At 39.3% G+C, this 20,167-nt stretch overlaps 3 protein-coding genes across 4 annotated transcripts in view; 1 reads left to right on the top strand and 2 right to left on the bottom strand.

The window, feature by feature from the left end:
• The window catches only part of LOC310937453 (F-box/LRR-repeat protein 7-like), a gene marked incomplete at its 3' end in the record, with an annotated part of 29,096 nt that extends 27,025 nt beyond the window's left edge, over positions 1-2,071 (top strand). Inside the window, exon 4 of the mRNA XM_083901733.1 lies at positions 1,335-2,071. Within this exon, the coding sequence (XP_083757859.1) occupies positions 1,335-2,071 (737 nt within the window). The remainder of the gene's footprint in view (positions 1-1,334) is intronic.
• A 2,705-nt stretch (positions 2,072-4,776) lies between these two features.
• Positions 4,777-7,391, bottom strand: LOC310937492 (TNFAIP3-interacting protein 1-like). Of its 2 annotated transcripts, none has more exons than XM_083901775.1 (8): positions 6,893-7,391; positions 6,719-6,809; positions 6,436-6,510; positions 6,269-6,334; positions 5,811-6,056; positions 5,618-5,695; positions 5,371-5,496; positions 4,777-5,278 (listed from the first exon to the last, which is right to left on the bottom strand). In XM_083901775.1, the coding sequence occupies exons 1-8, from the start codon at positions 6,979-6,981 to the stop codon at positions 5,177-5,179; spliced, it is 873 nt and encodes a 290-aa protein (XP_083757901.1). In that variant the 5' UTR covers positions 6,982-7,391; the 3' UTR covers positions 4,777-5,176. The 2 variants fall into 2 exon arrangements, 1 of the variants encoding a protein (XP_083757901.1); XR_014593019.1 differs by having other exon boundaries at positions 5,167-5,278; positions 5,618-5,727.
• A 2,598-nt stretch (positions 7,392-9,989) lies between these two features.
• Positions 9,990-19,289, bottom strand: LOC310937191 (ADP-ribosyl cyclase/cyclic ADP-ribose hydrolase 1-like). Its single transcript, XM_083901408.1, has 8 exons — positions 19,027-19,289; positions 17,713-17,839; positions 17,393-17,528; positions 15,603-15,685; positions 14,502-14,575; positions 13,581-13,667; positions 13,387-13,470; positions 9,990-13,305 (listed from the first exon to the last, which is right to left on the bottom strand). The coding sequence occupies exons 1-8, from the start codon at positions 19,209-19,211 to the stop codon at positions 13,248-13,250; spliced, it is 834 nt and encodes a 277-aa protein (XP_083757534.1). The 5' UTR covers positions 19,212-19,289; the 3' UTR covers positions 9,990-13,247.
• Positions 19,290-20,167: the final 878 nt, after the last annotated feature.

Consider the following 20,167-nt stretch of genomic DNA (forward strand, 5'->3'; position numbering starts at 1 on the left):
TGAATTATTTTAATAATCCAATTTGCCCAACTAAGCTGCCCTACTTATTAAATATGACTATCTAATCCAGTTAAAACAATAAATCATGACAAGAGAATATTGTGTCTAATGCATTTATACACACATTTTACACACATTTTACAAAATGTGTTTAATGCAATTTCCAAATATCATGAATAATTTAAATGGGTTAACCAGACTTTTGAAAGTGATACATTCAGCAGAATTATTTGGTGACCTCAAACCAGCAACCCATTAAATCCATATAGTATAGAGTATTCAATATTTTGTTTATACATATTATATTTTATTTAAATATGTGAGTCAGACACCATACATGTAGTTAAATGTAAGTTTATTGAAGTTAAGCAATTTCGTTGGTCCGTTATTGTCAATGACCTGTTGTTTTTTATCACAAGCATCGTATATCAGCTGCACTGATTTCTAAAGATCGGCCTGAGATAAACCCACGTTAGTCGCCCTCTATCCTCAAGGAGTAGCTGCAAATTAACATCATGCACGTGTGCAGTTACTTTAAAGAATTCCTCCTCTCGGTCCTTCTCAGTCGTTCCTTCCAAAGCTGGTAAAATCATCAGAGGAGCGGGAGAAGCTCTGCCAACCTTAAAGCTCCCATGTGGGAGAAGAAAGGCTTTCTTTAGCTGAAAGCAGAACTTACTTCAACATGAGTAAAAGAGCTGGTCTGCTGCTTTCATTAAGGAAGTGACACAAATAACACCGACTTGGACTGGACTCCGATGGCAGAGCGTTGCCTGCGGCATTAGCACCACAAAGAAGGTTCTTTGTTGCGAAAAATAGCCCTTTTTTAAAAAAAGAGATGATTTTAATTTGAAGAGACAAAATAATAAAATCAAGTCAAATGTTGTGACTAATGAGGAAATCAGTCTTTGATTCTTATCCTGAGAACAAAAAAAACCCAAGGCTGGTGTTCTCAAAACATTTTCAAACTTGCAGCTGCAGGCATGAAGCCAGATGCAGCAGGTTTTACTTTGGTGCCCTCTAGTGGTTACTATCTGGACTCAGCTTTTTCCTGCAGGTCTTTTCCAGGAACGGATGACACTGTTTTTGTTATTTGGATTTTCACAGTCCTTGTTCACTGATATTCTTGTTCATGCTTAAGCAGTGTAAACTAGAACAAGTTAACTTGGCATTTCTACTCATTTGGAGAGCAAGCATTGCGGAATTTGTCTCCTATTATGAACACATTATGAGCTGAAGGTGTCCACATGGGCACCTGGGTCACATAAATGCTTTGAATTAAAATCAATCTACATGAATTATTCTGCGCTGACAACACCTCTGTCCTTCTTTTCCAGGCTGCTCCAAGGTGACATGCATCAGTCTTACCCAGGAGGCCTCGCTCCAGCTCTCCCCTCTTCATGGCCAGCAGATTTCCATTCACTACCTGGACATGACCGACTGCTTTTCCCTCGAAGATGAGGGATTGCGAACTATCGCCTCCCACTGCCCGCGCCTGACACATCTGTATTTGCGCCGCTGCACCAGACTGACAGATGAGGCCTTGCGCCACCTGGCTCTCCACTGCCCGTCAATAAGAGAGCTAAGCCTCAGCGACTGCCGCTTGGTGGGGGATTTCGGGCTGCGCGAAGTCGCCCGACTGGAAGGCTGCCTGCGTTACCTGAGCGTCGCTCACTGCACCCGCATCACAGATGTGGGCATACGCTACGTGGCTCGCTACTGCCCGAGACTGCGCTACTTGAACGCAAGGGGTTGCGAGGGGCTGACAGACCACGGCCTCGGCCACCTGGCCAGGAGCTGCCCCAAACTCAAGTCTCTGGATGTGGGCAAATGCCCGCTGGTGTCAGACAGTGGGCTGGAGCAGCTGGCGATGTACTGCCAGGGCCTGAGGCGAGTCAGCCTCCGAGCGTGTGAGAGTGTCACTGGCAGAGGACTCAAAGCTCTGGCAGCAAACTGCTGCGAGCTGCAGCTGCTCAACGTGCAGGACTGCGAAGTGTCGCCAGAGGCTCTGAGGTTTGTCAGACGCCACTGCCGACGCTGTGTCATCGAACACACGAACCCCGCTTTCTACTGAGAAGGGCCGTCCTTGGACCGGTCCTCTGACAAGTGGATGTTCTCATATTCCTGCTAAGGTGTTGGCAGAGTGGAGCGGCTGATGTATCATAAGTGGTGGTGCAATACTGGCCAGAGTTTGTCTTTTTTTTTTTTTTTTTTGTCTTTATCCGCTTTGTGGCTGTTATTTCTGTCCTTTGAAAAATACTTCAGTAGAATGTATTTAACATATTTATCTGTAAAAAAGGCAAGAGATCTTCAGTATTTCAGACTATTTCTTGTTTTTCCCTCCATCACAATCTGCAGTATAACAACAAGCTACAACACTGAGCACTGGGTACAGATGTGTTACCATTTGAAGGCATCCTAATATATTGTATTTGTAAGCTCATCATCACCTTAAAGGTCCAGTGTGTAACATTTAGGAGGGTTAATCTGCAAAAATTAAATACACTACCCATAATTGAGTTTGTTCAAAGGTATAAGAGTTGTTTACCCTTAGATTAAGCTTTTTTATGCACTTAGGGCTACGGCTTTGCTTCACAGAGGTTGCCAATTTGCTCTGCAGCACAAAAGGACAAACCAGAGTATACGTTTTGCATGTTTTTAATTGGAATATGAAGAAGAACAACATTGTTTCTAAAGTCTGACGCCCTTAATTGCAATCTGCAGTCTTACCAGTAGATGTCACTAAGTCTTACACACTGAACCAGTAAGGCATGGGGTCATAATAATAATAATCATATGTTACTACATCTATTTATATACAGCAAGTATCTTCAGACTAAACCACTAAGAAAGTGTAGCTACAGAGCAGATCTGGTGATTTCATACGTACTCAGTTCCACTTTCTTTGTGTTGTGTGTGTGCATATGCACTTTACGCAGCTGTACCGACAATCACTTTAACTGAGCTCAAAGTGTCATAATTTTAGATTTTGTCAATGATATTCCTTATAATTAAAGGTTACTATTAGCCACAAACTGTTATTGGGACTATTGTTGAAAATAAACAAGAACACATTGCTGCTATAACTGTGCCAATAAAATTCTTCCAAAAAAAACAAAAAAAAAACTCCACCTCCACAATTGTGTGTTTCACTCAACTATATTACGGCCTTAGAGGAATTAAGGTAAAATTACAAAAAATATTTATAAGCACCATTTAAAAAAATTGTGAAAGGTTGTTCTCCCATTTTAGCTCCCAGTTAGCTAGGAGTGTTCAACTGTTACTAGCATTTATATTTTGCTTTATTTTGATACATCTATGTTAGCTGTTGTTTATGCTAACTAGGTGTTTATGCTAACTAGCCCGATCGGGGAACATCAGACCTGGGCAACATAGGTACAACCCCCTGTGGTTTCAGCTAACAAACATAGGCCTTACAGCTAAAGTCAGCAGTTAGCTGCTAGTCACCAGCATTTCTATTTTTGCTTTATTTTGATGTAATATATTTACAGTTATGACAAGTAAAAGAAATTTAACATTTGTTTTATTTAGCCATCATAGTTCTGTCACTCATCATTTTGGTTATTAGTTAGCATTCTGGCACATAGAAATAGAAGAAAGCTTGCAAGGTGTTTTCGCTTCATCATCGTTGTTTTTTAAATGTCAACTTAGTAAACAAGGTAAGTGGACAAAGAAGCCATGTAGTATGCATTTTTTTTATGTAAACTCATGTTTATGTTAACTAGCGGTAGTTTCAGCTAACAAACAGCTATAGCTAGCAGTTAGCCCTGTGTCAACTGTCACTAGCATTTATATTTTCGTTTTATTTTGATGTTGTATTTAATATTATGATGTATGTATGGCAAACTTCACATTTGCTTTAGGATTAGCCGTCATATTTTCTGTCACACATCATTTTTGAACATGTATGCACAAAGGATCATGGTACAGTTGCTATGAGGATATATGCCATTACTGTATGTACATTAGAACAGTCCTTTGGCAGGGTTATAATTTGCTGAATTAAATAACTGGGAAGTATCTCAGGAATAGCCATGATACGGCACATTTTCTGTGGCTGTGAGAGATGCAGATGTTTGGGAAAGGTTTTAGTTTGCTTACAACTCATTTTCACTACATTTACTTCTTTTGTGACAAAGAAAATATGTATGGAAAATACATGTGACAGAGCGCTGGTGTTGATTCTTGCTCCTGCTGTGACAGACAATTAAGAATATCACAATTATGTCTTATACTGAAGTGTGCTGCAGGCTTGGGTTATATTTAAAATGATGGCCACCACTAGAGGTCACTAGAGGTTTTTGCAACTTAAGGTGATATTTTTTCCAGCACCAGGGATGAACATTGTGAAGCAGGGAGAATGCACATGAGAGACGTGATGCTGAAGTTATTTAAGCGCCATTAAATTCAATTATCTAGCTGGTTCCTTTACATTACTCCACTCATGGCACAACTTAGCCAACAACACCAGCAGCCCTACAACTGTGGCTGTGTCCCAGGTTCCTCTTAGGTAACCCTTTATGTCTAGAATCTGATAGATGTGAAAGACATCATTTAACAGCAGACAAGAACAAGAGGAAAATCCACAAAAACAGCTCCAGACTTCACCAATTGAACCTAAATAAACCCCCAAAATGAAAAAGCAAACTCCACACTCTGTGATGTGATTCAGTGGTTTTACTTTTGTGATAAATTAAGAAGAGAAATTACAAATATGTAACCAACAAACATTCATAAATAAACTGTTAAAATAAAGGTTGCCACTCTCACAGGCCTCAAGTCCAAATGAACCAACAGAGTGACTCAGATGTGAGTATACATTTTAAAAATAAATAGTATATGAGCTTTTGCAGATGCAGGTGTGTCTTTGAGACATCCATGTCAATAGTGTTTGTGTTTGCAATAACTGATATCTCCCTTTGTCACACGTTGAGAAGTAAAGTCAGCAGGGTTTACATAACACACTTTGCACGCACTTGGGTATTTAATGTCACTCTCTAGAGAAGTGTGAATACAGTTATTCACCATATTGAGTTGGAGTGGAGGTGTGGAGTGACCTCGTTGCTCACTTTCTCCTTATCGAGCAGTGACTTTTATAAAGTGCAGCCAAAAATATAAACACACAAAGCGCGAAGAGGCCGTTGAATTTCACAGTTCATCAAGAGCACTCTCGCCTCGGGTCGACCTGGTTATTGGGACGTGTCACTCGATGTGTGTTCACGCATTCAATCACAACTTGTGGAGGCTGAGTACAAGTCCCCTGTGAAACAACAAACAAACTATGTCAATGTTAAATCTGTATTCATCGTAGCGCAAATGAGGCAGAATATCAGCACAGGAAGTGTGTCGCACCTGAGATTTAAGGACACGCAGCTCACGACGAGCTTTCCTGAAGTGACTTTCCAGCTCCAAGTACTTCTCTTTCAACTTCTCTCTGTCTTTCCGCTCAGTAAAGAAGTCTTCCTTGTAGACCTCAGCCTAAATATGGATACAAGGAAACATGATGTAAAGATACAGAATGTAGGGAATTTGTGGAAATTGATATTTTTGTTGTTATTTGGTGTTATTCTTCTAATCCAACCCTTGTTTCACAGCTCACCTGATGTTTCCACACGTCCTGCTGCGTTTCACTGCTGATCCCAGGAGGTGCGGTGGTGACAAGAGCCTCCTCCAGGGCCTGGGCAAACACAATAAAGCAACAGTAGGTAACTTTTACTGGATGTGCTGCCACTGTAGCAAACACACAACTTAGGAGGAAAAATGCATAGTGTGATGGAGATAACCCGCCTCACCTTGTTCAGCCTTTTGATCTCCTCTTTCTGATGTTGCCCTCTTCTGGTCAGTGTGCTGTTCTGCGCACGCAGCAATTGCACCTCCTTTTCTGCTGCCAGTAATTCAGAGCATACGTCCACGTCGCCGGTCTGCGCGTCGTCTTTGCCTTTGAGCGTCTTGAGCTTTTTACATGAGGTAATGGGCTTCACTCTTGCCTCGCACGTCTCCTCTTCAAAATGATGAAGCAATGTCTTTAAATCCTGAACCTGAGCGTTTGAATCAAAACAAGTTGAATTCATTTTGAATCATTTTCCACAAATCATCAGCTGCCTTTTTTTGGGCAATTTTGTGCAGCTAAAAATTTTTTTGGTCCCGGCTGGCAGTTCACAGAAATGTTGGCACACTGCAAAGTCACTGTTGATAATGTGTCAATATCTGGTGACCACATAACCATATATTGCATGTTTCCCTTTCTTACCTTCTGTTTGTAGTAGCACACCATTGTTTGATATTCCTTTGCCCATCTCTTATTCAGAGAAATAACCTGAATGAGTCAGAAAGAACAAACGTCTCATATAAGTACTGGAACCACATGCTCGTTTTCTGGAGCGATCATAAATCTCACTTCTTCTGACATGCTCTCACCTCTTCCCTCTGCCTCTCCAAGATAAGTATCTGTGCCGTCAGCCCGGCATCGTCTTTGGCAGCGGACACTTCCAGCTGAGGGAAAAATAGGAGGAACTGTTAAACGTGGGGCATCTTTACAGGCGATTGCGCAACAAGGCAACATCCACTAACTGACTTCCTGTTACACACGTTTGGAAGTTCTGCACTTGACAGCTTCCAGTAAACACAGAGAACGCGGACATTTCCTTGTGGTGTGGGAAACGGAGAGTGTATATTCCAGTTTTGCGTTTGTTAATATTACCTGCGTGTCCTCCAGCAGTCTGTCACGACAAAACTCTGCGGCTTCATGAAGCTTCTCGTCGAAGGAGCCGTCCAACTTGCAGATTTCATATCTGAAAACACAATTTTTGTTTATAGTAGCTTAAAAAAAATATATGTTATTCCCTATTTTCTGTGAATAATGATGCTTCCTCACCTGTCTATGTTTGGCAGTGATGGATATAATCTGTGAGGACGTTTGTTGTCTCTGGCCTGCGATTTTTCCTCTGGTTGTTTGTCCATCATGATTTCACGCAGGGACTTAAAGCACAGAAGAAAGAAGAGACAGCTTTTAAAATAAAAGCTCAAAAAACAAAACTAAACTTATTTCAAAAATGAATATATTTCATTTTATTTCAATTGATTCCATTTATTGTCCAAAACTGAAACCAATCAAGTTTTACTTTGAATAATATTTTAATTCTGCATCACTGATAAAGCACTTTTAAAGTGAAATCTTCACATGTAGGTCATAATATGACAACATTTTCATTATTTCTTAATGTATTTATATCTATTTTACAATACACTGCTAAACATTTATAGGCACTAAAAGCGATGAATAAGTGTCTGTAACACACATATACATTTGCTGTAAGCAGATTTGTCCACAAGCTTTCAAGTTTTCTTGAGAGAAGTTAAATGTTTAAATGTTAAATGTTGATTATTCAATGAATGGATTATTAATAAAACTAAAGTAATGAATTTGTCAACTATTTTGATAATCGATTAATCGGTTTGAATGTTTTTGTCATAATTAAAACATAATTAAAATATATTTTCTGGTTTCTTTGCTCCATTTAACAAAGAAATCATTCAAACTGAATCATTTTGGTTTGTGGACAAAACAAGACATTCAAAGATATCATAATTTTTAGGTTTGGAAATGAAGAATGATTTTTCAACATTTTCTGATATTTCATGGAAAAAAAAACTAGTAATCGATTAAGAGATAATAGATTAATAAAATTAATAGATAATAGTTACATTAGCAATTAAAACACAGGCCACATTTATAGTCTAAAAATGATCAGTTGTAAAAAAAAAGTAATCTAATCTCTACTTTGAGTCTTTATTAATTTAATTACATTTCTTAATTCAAATTCAAACTGTAAACTTTAAGTACATTTTATTGTATTCATAGTGTAATACTGTATATCCGCTGTCTGGTCTTATATACTACAGGCTGTGGACGATGATGATACAAAGAGTGCAGCATGTGCTTTTAAGGAAAAAAAGGTTGACAACTGACTCAAAAACCCCCCCCCCAAAAAAGCCACAGAGGAAATATCTGAGCTCACAGTCGCATGTGATCTCACTCAAACTCAAGCTGCATGTGGTCTCTCAAATGATTCCATATAAAAAAATAATATATATTTTTTAAAGTTTTTGATGAGGTTTTGGACTATATATGATTGTCAAAATGTCTAAAACTGTTATATTGGGTCATTTAAGCAGGTTTTCCCTTCACCTTAAAACCTATACAATTATACAAACTCACATTCTCGGCCCAACCATGAAATAGAAAATTAAAAAATAAACTCACCATAATTTGCCTGTGATCAGATCAGATCCCTCTGTGAAGCTGAGATTTGAAACACACTCTGCCCCACAGCATGTTGTTATACTCACGTTCCTGCGTGACGTAGTAAAACCCACAGCGTCCAATCAGCTGTCAGGTTTCCCTCTTTGGGCTTAGCCAGTGCATGCAATCAAGGAAAGGAAAGTACAAGTGGTTGGTCAACAGCCAGAGCGAGCGGTAATAAACACTGTGTTTACTGTACGGAGTATGACTAAGAGAAAAATCTGCCATTACACTGCAAAAAAAAAAAAAATTATTTAGTGTCAGCTCTTATCTCTTGTTGGGGTCATTTTAACTGTCACTGCTCCTTTAAAATAATTTATTTATGTACTGAAAAGGAAAAATAAATTAAAATGTTTGTAACTGGTAACAAGCACATATTTAATAGGTTATATGTAGATAATTCCATATAACTAAATACACATTAATTAGGGTGTCTGAAGTTATTGAAGTTATTTGTCAACCAAGTGTACTTAATTTTTATGTAACCAAAATAACAAAATAAAACCCCTTTAAAAGCAACACTAAAGCAAAAATAATGTAATTTTAATTCATTCATGAATTATTAGAAAAACTAATTTAATGTTCACAGTATTTTAATGATATATATAATGATTGTATTTTTTTACAGTGTAATTTATGCTGCAAGCTTGTTGGTGCACTTCCTGCCTGACTCAGAACCGCTCACGCTTAAGAGTCCGGAAATATTGTCAAATCACTAACGTCAAAATGAAAAAACAGAAAGAAAAGAAGCAAAAAAAAAAAGAGAAAAGTATGGTCCGCTGTGGGTTGGTGGGTTGTGGGAAAGTCACACATCACGCAGAATAAAGTTTACACAATCTGACGTTCTCAAAGCTGTTGAGTCAGACGTGTTTCACGGAAGGAGGCGAGGGGGGAAACACGCTGCTGCTGCTTCTTCTGCTGCTGCTGCTGATGCTGATGATGCTCCATATAGCTTCAAACTTCCTTTGCCAGCCGTCAGTGTTGATGGGAATGATGTGAAACTGTGGGAAACTGAGCAGCAGAGTGATGGTTTGCACTCTCTGCTGTCTTTTCTTTTATTTAATGTTGTCTATGTGAATTCCTTCAACTTACTTCCCTTTATTTCAGTTACTGTGAGAGAGAAATCACTTTTATGAGATAAAAAGTAGTGTATTTGATGTTAACGAGACTGCTAATCATGACTTGTTTGTGGTTTGTTTTTTGTGTGTGTTTGGCTTATTAATTGATTTGCATCACTGAGAGTCTAATAGTAATAACCCATCCACGGGTATTTCAAGGGACTTTGGGCGCCACGGGGGACTTTACATGAAACCTGAACAACGGCATTCAAACTTTAAACGAGGGTCAGTCTAGAACAGGGTTTCTCGCTCCTGGTCCTTGGGAGCCACTGCCCTGCATGTTTTAGATGTGTCCCTGCTCAAACACACCTGATTCAAATGGACAGCTCGTGGCTCCCCGGGACCAGGAGTGAGAAACCCTGTGAACTTTTCGATTCCGACACAGTCATAGTGGTGATTTGTCACAGGTAGTTTACCCTGTACCCGTATACCACAGTTTGACAATCATGGCTTTAAGCCTTTTTAGCACCTGTGCAGATGCTCTCCCTCCCACTCTTTCGCTCTGAGTTAACACAAATAATGAGAAGTTCTGATAAAATCAGAAAGTGAGGTCTTAGTCATATTTGTGGCATTGAGGACGCGAGCGAGACCCTGAGCGAGAGCGAAAAGCAGCAGAACCAGGCCTTTGTGGTTCATATGTTCATATGTTGCCACAAATTATAAGCTAGTGGCATCGCGCCTCATTATGGGGTTTCTGATCACGGTGTTGTGGCAGTCTCCTCTACATGGTACACTCCTAGAAATAAGGGTTCCAAAAGGGTCCTTCTACAAGGGCTGAGGTTCTACCTGGAACCATTTGCTTCTGAACCCTTTTTCAAGGGTTCTTGGTAACACTAATGGTTCCAGTAAGAACCATTTTGATCCAGAGAACCCTTTAAAACCCCTTTCCTGAATAAAGGGTTTTAAAAGGGTTCTTGGTGGAACCTTTATAAGCAGGTTCTAGCAGAGCTCCCTCAGTCAGGTCTGATAGTTTTGCCTGACAGAGCCTGTAGAAATGATGTCACATGAAACAGAAAGAGGCAGAGTAATAAAGTCAACAGAAACCACCAGAGGTTACGCAATGCAGCTTCTAAATTATCAGCGACGTCTCGCTTCGTTTTACGATACCCCTTCAGCTGACTTAACTCAATCCTGGTGGTTTCCATTTGCTCATCTCACCTCACTCATTCATTCCTGACCCCTGTACAGATTTAGTGTAGAGTAATTTGACTAAGCACTAATTGTTTCTGATATGTGCGGAACACGTAAGCGTGAAACTGAAACCCTTAGCTGGGTTTCGACCCAGGAATCCCCTTGGAGATGAGATCAGGCTCAGGTAACAACCCAAAACCCAAACTTTGTGGCGTCTAACTGCTCTTAGGTTTTTTTCGGTTAAAGGTACGGTGTGTAAGACGTTGCAAATGTACAAATGTACATTTCAAACTTTCAGTGCAAATGGAAACTGTTCAGTATAAACCAGCAAAATTCGTTTTTGATGGTTGTCACTGTATAAACAGTCAAGTCTGTTGACTTTTTTTTATTTGTTTGGCCTTGACACAATTGCCTTGAAAGCGCTATAATAAGATAATCATTTACTGCGCAGTGCGAAAGCCAGTGACTCAAATCGGGACAGTGTTTACCGACACTACAGTGTTTCTCACAGCACACTGTCGTTGTGGTTTTTACAGAAGGGGCCTCCTTCATGTCACATTTGTAGCACTCGGAGGCCCAGAACGTCCCTTCCCATCACCGACGTGGGCCTGTTTACGGGACGTGTGACACAGCAGCGAAGTCACCAAAAAGGAAAGAGGAGGTTTCAGCTCGGCGAGCCTCCCTTTTCCTGCCAAAACAATCTCACTCAGATCCGCAACACGAAACTCTACTCTTAAGAGCTCCTGCATGTGTCACACACTCACACACACACACCCCCGTTTGTTCACACACATAAAAAGGAAAGACAGAAGACTCTGTGGCCTACGTCTACACGTGTAAAACCAGAAGCAGCAGATCACTTTCAATTCTGTGCCCGTGTTTTAAGTGGTTTTGCAAATTTACACACATCTCAGTCCGCCCTCAGGCGGGAGCAGGTTTCATATAACTTTTTAGCAGAAATACAAATGCTGAGGGAAACATGAATATATTAACAGAGTTTTGGTTGGATGTGGTCTGAATGAGAAAAGCCTCTATGTTCATTTAATATAATAAATGAACTTGACCTCTGACATGATTTAATTGGACTTTTGTTCTCTTGTGGATTCGTTGTCTTATGATGTAGCTTTTCTGTTTTTATTTTGTCTCTGTGTTTGCTTTCCCGCCATCCATCTAATTATCATCACAATTCACTGTCAATGTCACAGCCATAACGTACGATAAGACATAGACGAGGCACCTTTCAAGGTTCCCTCCCTAGATACCAAGGTGACAGACATCTGGACCAGATACACTATCTCAAGTCTTACCAACTATATGTATCAGACCTGGCACGATGCTCGCCGGCATTGTCTCAGTCATTCAGATGGGTGTTCATATACATGTATTCCTGGTTTAGGGATATCTGTTACTGCTGTGTTTTCATTGGTGTAGTGGCTACCGCTCTTTGGTGGACACTCTAAATTGACAGTAAGTGTGAGAGTGGATGTTTGTTTGTCTCTATATGTGGACCTGTGATGGCCTGGCGACCTGTCCAGAGTGTGCCCGGTCTCTCACCCTATGTCACCTGAGATTGGCATAGCCTCATGTGGAGGATGAATGGAAATAGAGTAATGAACGTACACGGAAGTCACAGACTTCGAGGAGAGGGGGAAAATGAAACACAGACTGTACCATGACGGAAACACAGCACGTTTCCTGGTATAAATGTATGTGGATTTTAACAGAATGGTTTCCTGTCAAAATGGCGTTGTTTTGATTCTGGTGTTAGAGGACATACAATGGCTGATGCTGGGCTTTTAGCTGGGAGTCAGGCCATATAGGTCAAGTCATAAAGTCTTTTACAGATAAGACTTCAAAATGCCTTCCTTACTCCAGCCTGGAGGTATCTCTGGTCTCTGCTCAAGACTCCGCCCAGTGTTAAACTGCTGAGGGCTGCAACGACATAAATCCTCGCGACACGTGCTGCGCTGTACTGTGTTGTAAGTGCAAACATTCGCCTTTGCCTCTCCTGCTCGAGTCTCGCAAAAAAAACAAAACATCGTAACGATCATGATCTCACACAATTTGTGTGAGCTGTGAGGACAAACCAGACTTCAGGTAGACAGTTAGAACTTCCTGTTTTGGCGGCACACACCATGATGTGGCATTTTCTTTTACAGACCTCACAACTAGATAAGAAAATGTGCCCTCAGCACAGAAAATATTGTAAAATGGGTGTAAATTAGGTTCCCTGTATAAAGGCCTGTCAATATTCCAGTCTTGTTAATCAAAAGTACATTTATTTAACTATGTACATTTCCACCAAAGTACCGTAATGACCCTGTTTATTATTATTTCCCACAGCCTCATACTCATATACATTATTGCAGTAAAGAGTACAATTGTCAGTGTCAGAGTATAAGGACAGGGATCACTAACTCTACAGTACATGACACATGCTAGAGCTTCTTATAAACATTTTCACCGACTAAATACAAAGAAAAAAAATCAACATTTTTAAAATGCAAAATAACTTCGGAGGTATGAAAAGTACAAAATACGAACATAAGACACCTTATATGTGCATGTTGTTTACAACGATGCATTAGAGTCAGAAAATCGCATTATTGTTATTATTATTATTATTATTATTGTTCTCCACAACTTGTTTATTGTTGTTTTTTCATGATCTGACGTTTTCACCAACAGGCACCACAAGGTTTTTCACGATCATTGCTGCACACCTGGAGCTGAGATCTACAAAAAAAGAGTCCGAAAAACAGAGTAAGAAAAGACACTTGTGTGTTTCCCTGTCTCACACGTGAATGTTTGACTCACTCAGTCACTTCTTTGCAGCTGTATTTAATCCCTTCAGCCAGATCGTTCTGTAAATCATTTAGCGACACGTTCGTGCAGTTCGTCCTGAGGGGATGAGACGATACAGTACATATTATGGATTCTTTTTTTTACATTTTTTGTACATTCACAAGTATGTTTCACAGAAACATTGACAAGAAATTAAGACATCTTACATGTCTTTCTCATCTGTGACAAGAACAACAGTCAGGCTTTTCACCTTGGGAAAGGTAAACCTCTTCATTTCGATGCTTGCAAAAATACTGAGGGCAAAAACAAAACCATTTCGGTGAAAAAGCACTTGAAAACAAAGTGTCATTTACAGTCTTTTCACAGATCAGTGTTTACATTGTACACTGTAGATACGGTTTTTCTTTCTCTCTCTCCTACTTTTGCTATATATTTCATATTAGTATCACATATTATTTACTTTATTTGGAAACATGTAAAATGTTGCAATAGTAATAAAAGAAGAAGCATAAGGATTTCCGATGAGCAATTGTTGTGCATTTAAGAGGACATAGTAACTTAAATGTATGATTAGTATGCTTAAACTGACTTCCCAGAACAATGGTAATATAAACAAAATGACTGTCAGTTTTTACTGTGGGTTATTTCCTGTTTTATTGTGTAATTTCTTCTCCCTTTGTTGTTCACTTCCTGTTTATTTTGTGTCTGTCTTATCGAGCCTTGCTTCCTGCCCTGATGTGTTTCACCTGTGTCTTGTTAATTGTCAACTGGTTAACTTGGTACCTTCTTCTCAGTCAGACTGTTAAGCTTTAGAGAACCATGACAGGGATTTAAATAATCGGAAAATGATGTATACAGTATGTCTGGAGCTGAGTAAAAGCAAAGAAACAGGACAGGAATGTCATCCATTGTGCCTGGGACACATTTCCCTGTTCAAAGTGCTCACACACTCTGAGTTAATACATGGAGGAATGAAACAGCAGAGAATAAACATCACATAAAACAAACAGAAGCTCTTTTATAAGTAGTCAAAAAAATATCACTGAGAATGTGATGCATGCAGCTTGTGCTAATATGAGATTCCTAACATTTCCCTGATATTTTCCCCCCAGTGCGGAGCAACTCACCTCGTGGGGGAGTACGGCGTCGCGATGGATCCGTTAAGCATAGCCGAAACGTTGCCGCAGGCATTGTCTCCAAACTACGCACAGGACGGAAGACGTCAAACTCACAAAAAAAAACAAGTAAGACTTCAATCTCCTCTGTTACTGCGTCGCTGCCAAAATCCATCCATTTTAATCACGGTAGTCAAACACTGGGCTGCCACAGATTTAAACTTCTTGGCGGGAGAATATATACATTGCATATTCATAAAATAAATGTGTTTTTTTTTTACTTTTACTTTTGACTGTCTTTGCTGCTGTAACAGTGTAAATTTAACATTTACACATATATATTACAGTTATTGATTGTAGCTATATTGGTGCCTTGCTCAGGAGCACCCTAGACCTTAAGTGAACCTGCAACCCCTCTTATTGGTTACAAGACCAATTCCTTTGGCCACGTGCAAAAGTGTAACTCTTAATTTTAGACATGAGGTGAGTTGCTTTGTCTATTTGTATTATTTAATAAAGGACATTTAATTATTTAGTCAAATTCTGCAGCGGCACAAATATTTTATAAATGGGTCAATAATGACATGTATTTTTTATTTTTAATACCACAATCAGTGCCGCGGCTGCATTTCAAACCAGGAAAAGACATAACAAATGTCATCTCGTATCTTGATATAATATCAATACATTTTCCAACACTAGGTGGCGGTAATTCAAATAAAATGAATAGAATAATGTCAGAATAAAAACAGTTTTTTTTTTCTGTCTCATTATGGATCTATAACACCTGGAAATGCTTAATTATAGGTGAGATCAGTTGAGCAGCTGTGTTTTCACTAACGAGGGCTAATGTGAATGCGTGGGTTGCCGTCAGTGGCTCAGGAGAGAGAGAGCTGTGCAACGTGGCTCCATGGAGACCAGCACAAAGCCTCATTGATGAGGAAGCAGAGAGAGAAAGAGAGGGAGAGAATGACCTTTCTTTTCATTCCTTGCCATCACAACAATCACTTATACACAGGAGAGTTCTTGCTGCAAGTCATGTTCTACAAATTATGTGTTGAACCATATGCTTCATCCTGGGACATCTACTTTATACTGTGGTTGATAACTTACATCACTTGACGCTTTGTTCCAGAATGAGCGGACAGGGTTATTCTCACAGTCATTCCAACCTGGGCAGCCGCTTGTGAATATTTCTAGGACAAAAAAAAAAACCCAGACACATTCAGGTCTTTTCAGTGTTGCTGGAAGGAGATTTTGCCGAGGTGAGACGCAAAAACAGAAACTTCAGGATGTCGCATGCTGTCACCATGCCGAAAGAGAAAAAAAGGGCTAAACTAGTTAAATTAAGGAGAGATCATTGAATATAAGAATGTAACAATGCCATGATGATGATTTGATATTTTATGACTTTTAATAGTCTTATATCTTAGGGAACTTTTTTCTTCTATTTACCTTTTCTTTCTATATAACTTCGATTTGTGGACAAAAACTGACTTCTGGTGAAAAAAACAACATGTTTTATGAGGTGTTTTTACAAGCTAGTTAGTTCAAAATTCAAGGTTGTCTTTATTTGTATAGCAAACAAGACACGGAGGCTCCCTCTGACAGCCTTTTCCCACTGGAAACAAACGTTTGTTCACTCACTCACTCCCTAAACCAGGGTTTCTCACTCCTGGTCCTGGGGAGCCACTGTCCTGCATGTTTTAGATTTTTCCTGATCAGACCATTACCCATTTATTTGAATCAGGTGTGTTCGAGCAGGGAAACACCTAAAACATGCAGGACAGTGGCTCCCCAGGACCAGGAGTGAGAAACCCTGTCCTAAACCAAAGTAAACCAACAAACCTGCAATTTTGCATCATATCACACAGGAGTTATGATCCACTGCTGCTTCCATTATTAAGCCCAGATGTGTTTTTCATTCAGATATTTACATACGGGACACACGTGGTGCGAAGGAATGAGTCGCTCACAAACGTCAGTTTCCACTTGAAAAAAACAATGTCTAATTGTAAGAAACAAAGGGGGGAAACATATTGTAGACTTAATTAATATTGTGTAGACATAAGTTTACCGACAGGTGAGCACACACAAAAAACTGAACTCAAACTGTCATTTTAAGAACCTGTTAGTTACATGAGATGACGCCGCGGAATGCCGACCTGAAGGCAATAACTCAAACTCTCATTCGAGTGGATCGTCGACACGGTCCAAAATAGCATGAGCTCATAAATTGTGGCATGACATGGCATTAGACAGCAGTCATGAACTTCAGACTTCAAAAGTATCCTATGCACAGTTGAACAACTTTCAGCCCAATTTCAAGTCATAGACAGCTTTTCTAATTTGTTTGCCGTGTTCCCATTTAGAAGGAAAAAGACGACGACACGTGTCTGCTTGCAAAAAAACTGTTTTGTTTGCAACTGGAAAAACTACATCCACTTTTTGGTGACGGGTCTATGGTACAGACACATATATCGTTACAAGAAGGGGTTAAGCTGAAAATCATGCTCAGCAGGGAAAACGATGTCGTGTAGAAGCTTGCGTTTGTTGAAACTACCTCAAAAATTACCAATTGAAAAACCCTAATTAAAAGAAATGGCAGCTTCCTGCCAAACGTGAACTTGAGCCTTGTTGAGCACGGACGCTTCTGCTACAGACTCTCTTGATTGAAGGCTACTGCTCGTGTCAGACACTGAACATGACCCGGCGTGTTTTAATTAACTCGCGGGCCTCGTAAATACAACCTTTTGGCACGAGACAGCAGCAATTATGACAAATGTCAGCGTTAATCCCTCATGTTCCTTTGTTGCATAAGCATGAAACGCGCACACATACAGTGACGAAACAGTGTTTGCAGGATCAGAGTTTGTGTCAGTCTGTTGCCCGGAGGCTCTTACCGTCGCTGTTCTCCTCTCCACACCAGGTCAGGTCGTTTAGGACTGATCCCAGCAGCGTGTCCTCCAGTGTGACGAAACAATCTTTCTTTTCTGTGAAATCGTGGACCAAATGCTTGGTTTTGGTCCAGAACATCATCTAATCCCCCCACACAAAAACATGACTTGTCAATAGATTGAAAACTACTTTTTTCTCATAATATTATGACTTTTTTTTTATATTACGACTGGAAGCTCGTGTTCCACTGGTGGTACATGCACGACAGTTTGAGAACCCTGGGCGTGGACCGTGTGACGCTGCTCAGAACAGACATGGAGCTTACTCTGTTGCAAAAAGGTTTCATGGGCACTGCAGTGAAGAGAGGATCGTAAGCTTCCATGGGAACTTTGCAAGGATCCTTTCGTACAAACGCATTTTTGAAAATGTCCGATATGTTTTTGCAGTTATATCTGGGGGAAAAAAAATAAATAAAAATTACACATTTGCTTATTTCCAAGGACACAGATTAACATGTAAAAGAACATTTCATTGTTTTAAGTAAACCAGTCTTTTCCAAACGTTCTTATCTGGGAAACCACTTTTAAAGAAATCAAAATAATCAATCCTGACAAAAGCGCATTTACAGACAACATTTCATCATTAATATCCTATTGATTTAGTTGAATAGACAAAAATTAATGATCATTTGCAAGTCATTTTTGCAGCACTGCAGATTTTGTCACGACCCTGTTTTTTTTTTTTTTAAATCAAAAATACTATCTTTATTAACATATTAATTTATCTTCAATTTGGATGTTGCATTTTATTCCCCTGATAGGCATGGTATCATCCACAGTACTGCATTTATTTTGATATTAGGCCTCCTGATCACCAGGATGAGCCCCTGATAGTGTGGAATTTTTTTTAACAAAAAATCTAGATAACTTTTAAATATTTTAATAATATCTAAATAATGCTCAGATTGTTATTTGTTGTTTTTCTTTAGTTGAAGATTTGAAGAGTGAGAAACCCTGTCATAATACATCAGTCAAAATGGGTCAAAGGTCACAAATACTTGAACTTTCTCACTCACTCACTCACTCACTCACTTAGGGAACTTAATTATCAAAAATTCACCTGCCCTCGTCATTCACCTGTCCTCATCATTCATGCAGCTGTCCTCGTCATTATTCACCTGTCATTCACCTGTCCTCATCATTCACCTGTCCTCGTCATTTACCTGTCCTCATCATTCACCTGTCCTCATCATTCATGCACCTGTCCTCGTCATTATTCACCTGTCATTCACCTGTCCTCATCATTCACCTGTCCTTGTCATTCACCTTTCCTCATCATTCACTTGTCCTCACCTGCCCTTATCATTCACCTGTCCTCATCATTCACCTGTCCTCACATGTCCTTATCATTCACCTGTCCTCACATGTCCTCATCATTCACCTATATATATCATTGAGGTGTCCAGGTTAGTATTTAATGACATTGTGAGGATCTCAACTCTCTTTTTATCAGCAGTAGTATTTAGTATTACTATTATTATTATTGCATATAAAAATAAAGTAAACATATTGCGTAGATATAACACAGGTGAGTCAGTAAAGCTGACATATGTCATATCATAATAAATAAAAACACTCACCCCTCCTCGAATGCCTCACACCTCGTCAGGAAACTCTTTTCCAGTTGATTTTCTTTATTATCCTTGATGACGAAAGCCAGCAGAATGGCAACGATAATTAACAGCAGAATAATAGCGCAGACACTTAAGCACACTGTGAAGCGTCTCCTCCCCTTGTGCGCAGGTCGATCGTATCGCTCCTCCATTGGAAAAAAAAAAAGAAGTCTCCTAACTGAACCCCACTCCTCCGCTGCTCTGCTCTCCTGCAAACTTGTTGCGTTGGACCTTGTTGTTGCCTTTGAACTTAGCTCTCTGTCGCACGTCTATTTATGGCAGACATGCGCGAGTGCGCGTGAGCTCCGAGACGTGAGCGTTTTTTTTTTTTTTCGTTTTTTTTTTAACTGTTCAGGTGGGGAGAGAGTTTATTACTGTCACGCGAACGAACCAAGAAACAAAGACAGGAACATTTTTCAATAGATAGATGTATAGATATTTGTACTTTATATAATATAGGATGATTGAGTGTAGAATGTATATATAGACACATGCAGTACACTGTATTCATAGATAATAATATATGTTTATTTAATATAAACCAAACGAATGAATGAATGATATTCACAGATAAATGAATCAATACATTATCTGATCTATGGATAATGTAGATAGGTAATAATATATATATATATATATATATTTAATTATACTGTACATAATATTTAAGATGAATGAATGATCGATAAATATAGCTAGAAAGATATACTATATATATGTGCTAGATAATAATAAATGAATAAATACATTCTTTAAAATATGGGTATATATACTGCATATACTACATACACTGATTTATACTCTATAAATAGAAAATAAGAAATGCATAAATAAATAATATAATATAATACTCAATAGATAATATTACATAATAGATATTTATTTCAGATATACATAAGGAACAAGAAAAACTAGTGTCTGGTGTTTATTTTGCTCCAGGTTGTTTGTTCAGCGCGACGTTGTCTGTGTTTCATGACGTCTTCACAGAAAACATCACAGTCTGAGGATTAGGAATCGTCTTCACTGTATTCACCGCGCGTTTACTTTGTCAGTCAACACGTTCAGTTATGGCGCTCAAAGCTTTCTGTTCTTAAGTCAGTCACACATG

The sequence above is a fragment of the Microchirus variegatus genome (genome assembly GCF_963457635.1).
Source record: "Microchirus variegatus genome assembly, chromosome: 15".
NCBI lineage: Eukaryota > Metazoa > Chordata > Actinopteri > Pleuronectiformes > Soleidae > Microchirus > Microchirus variegatus.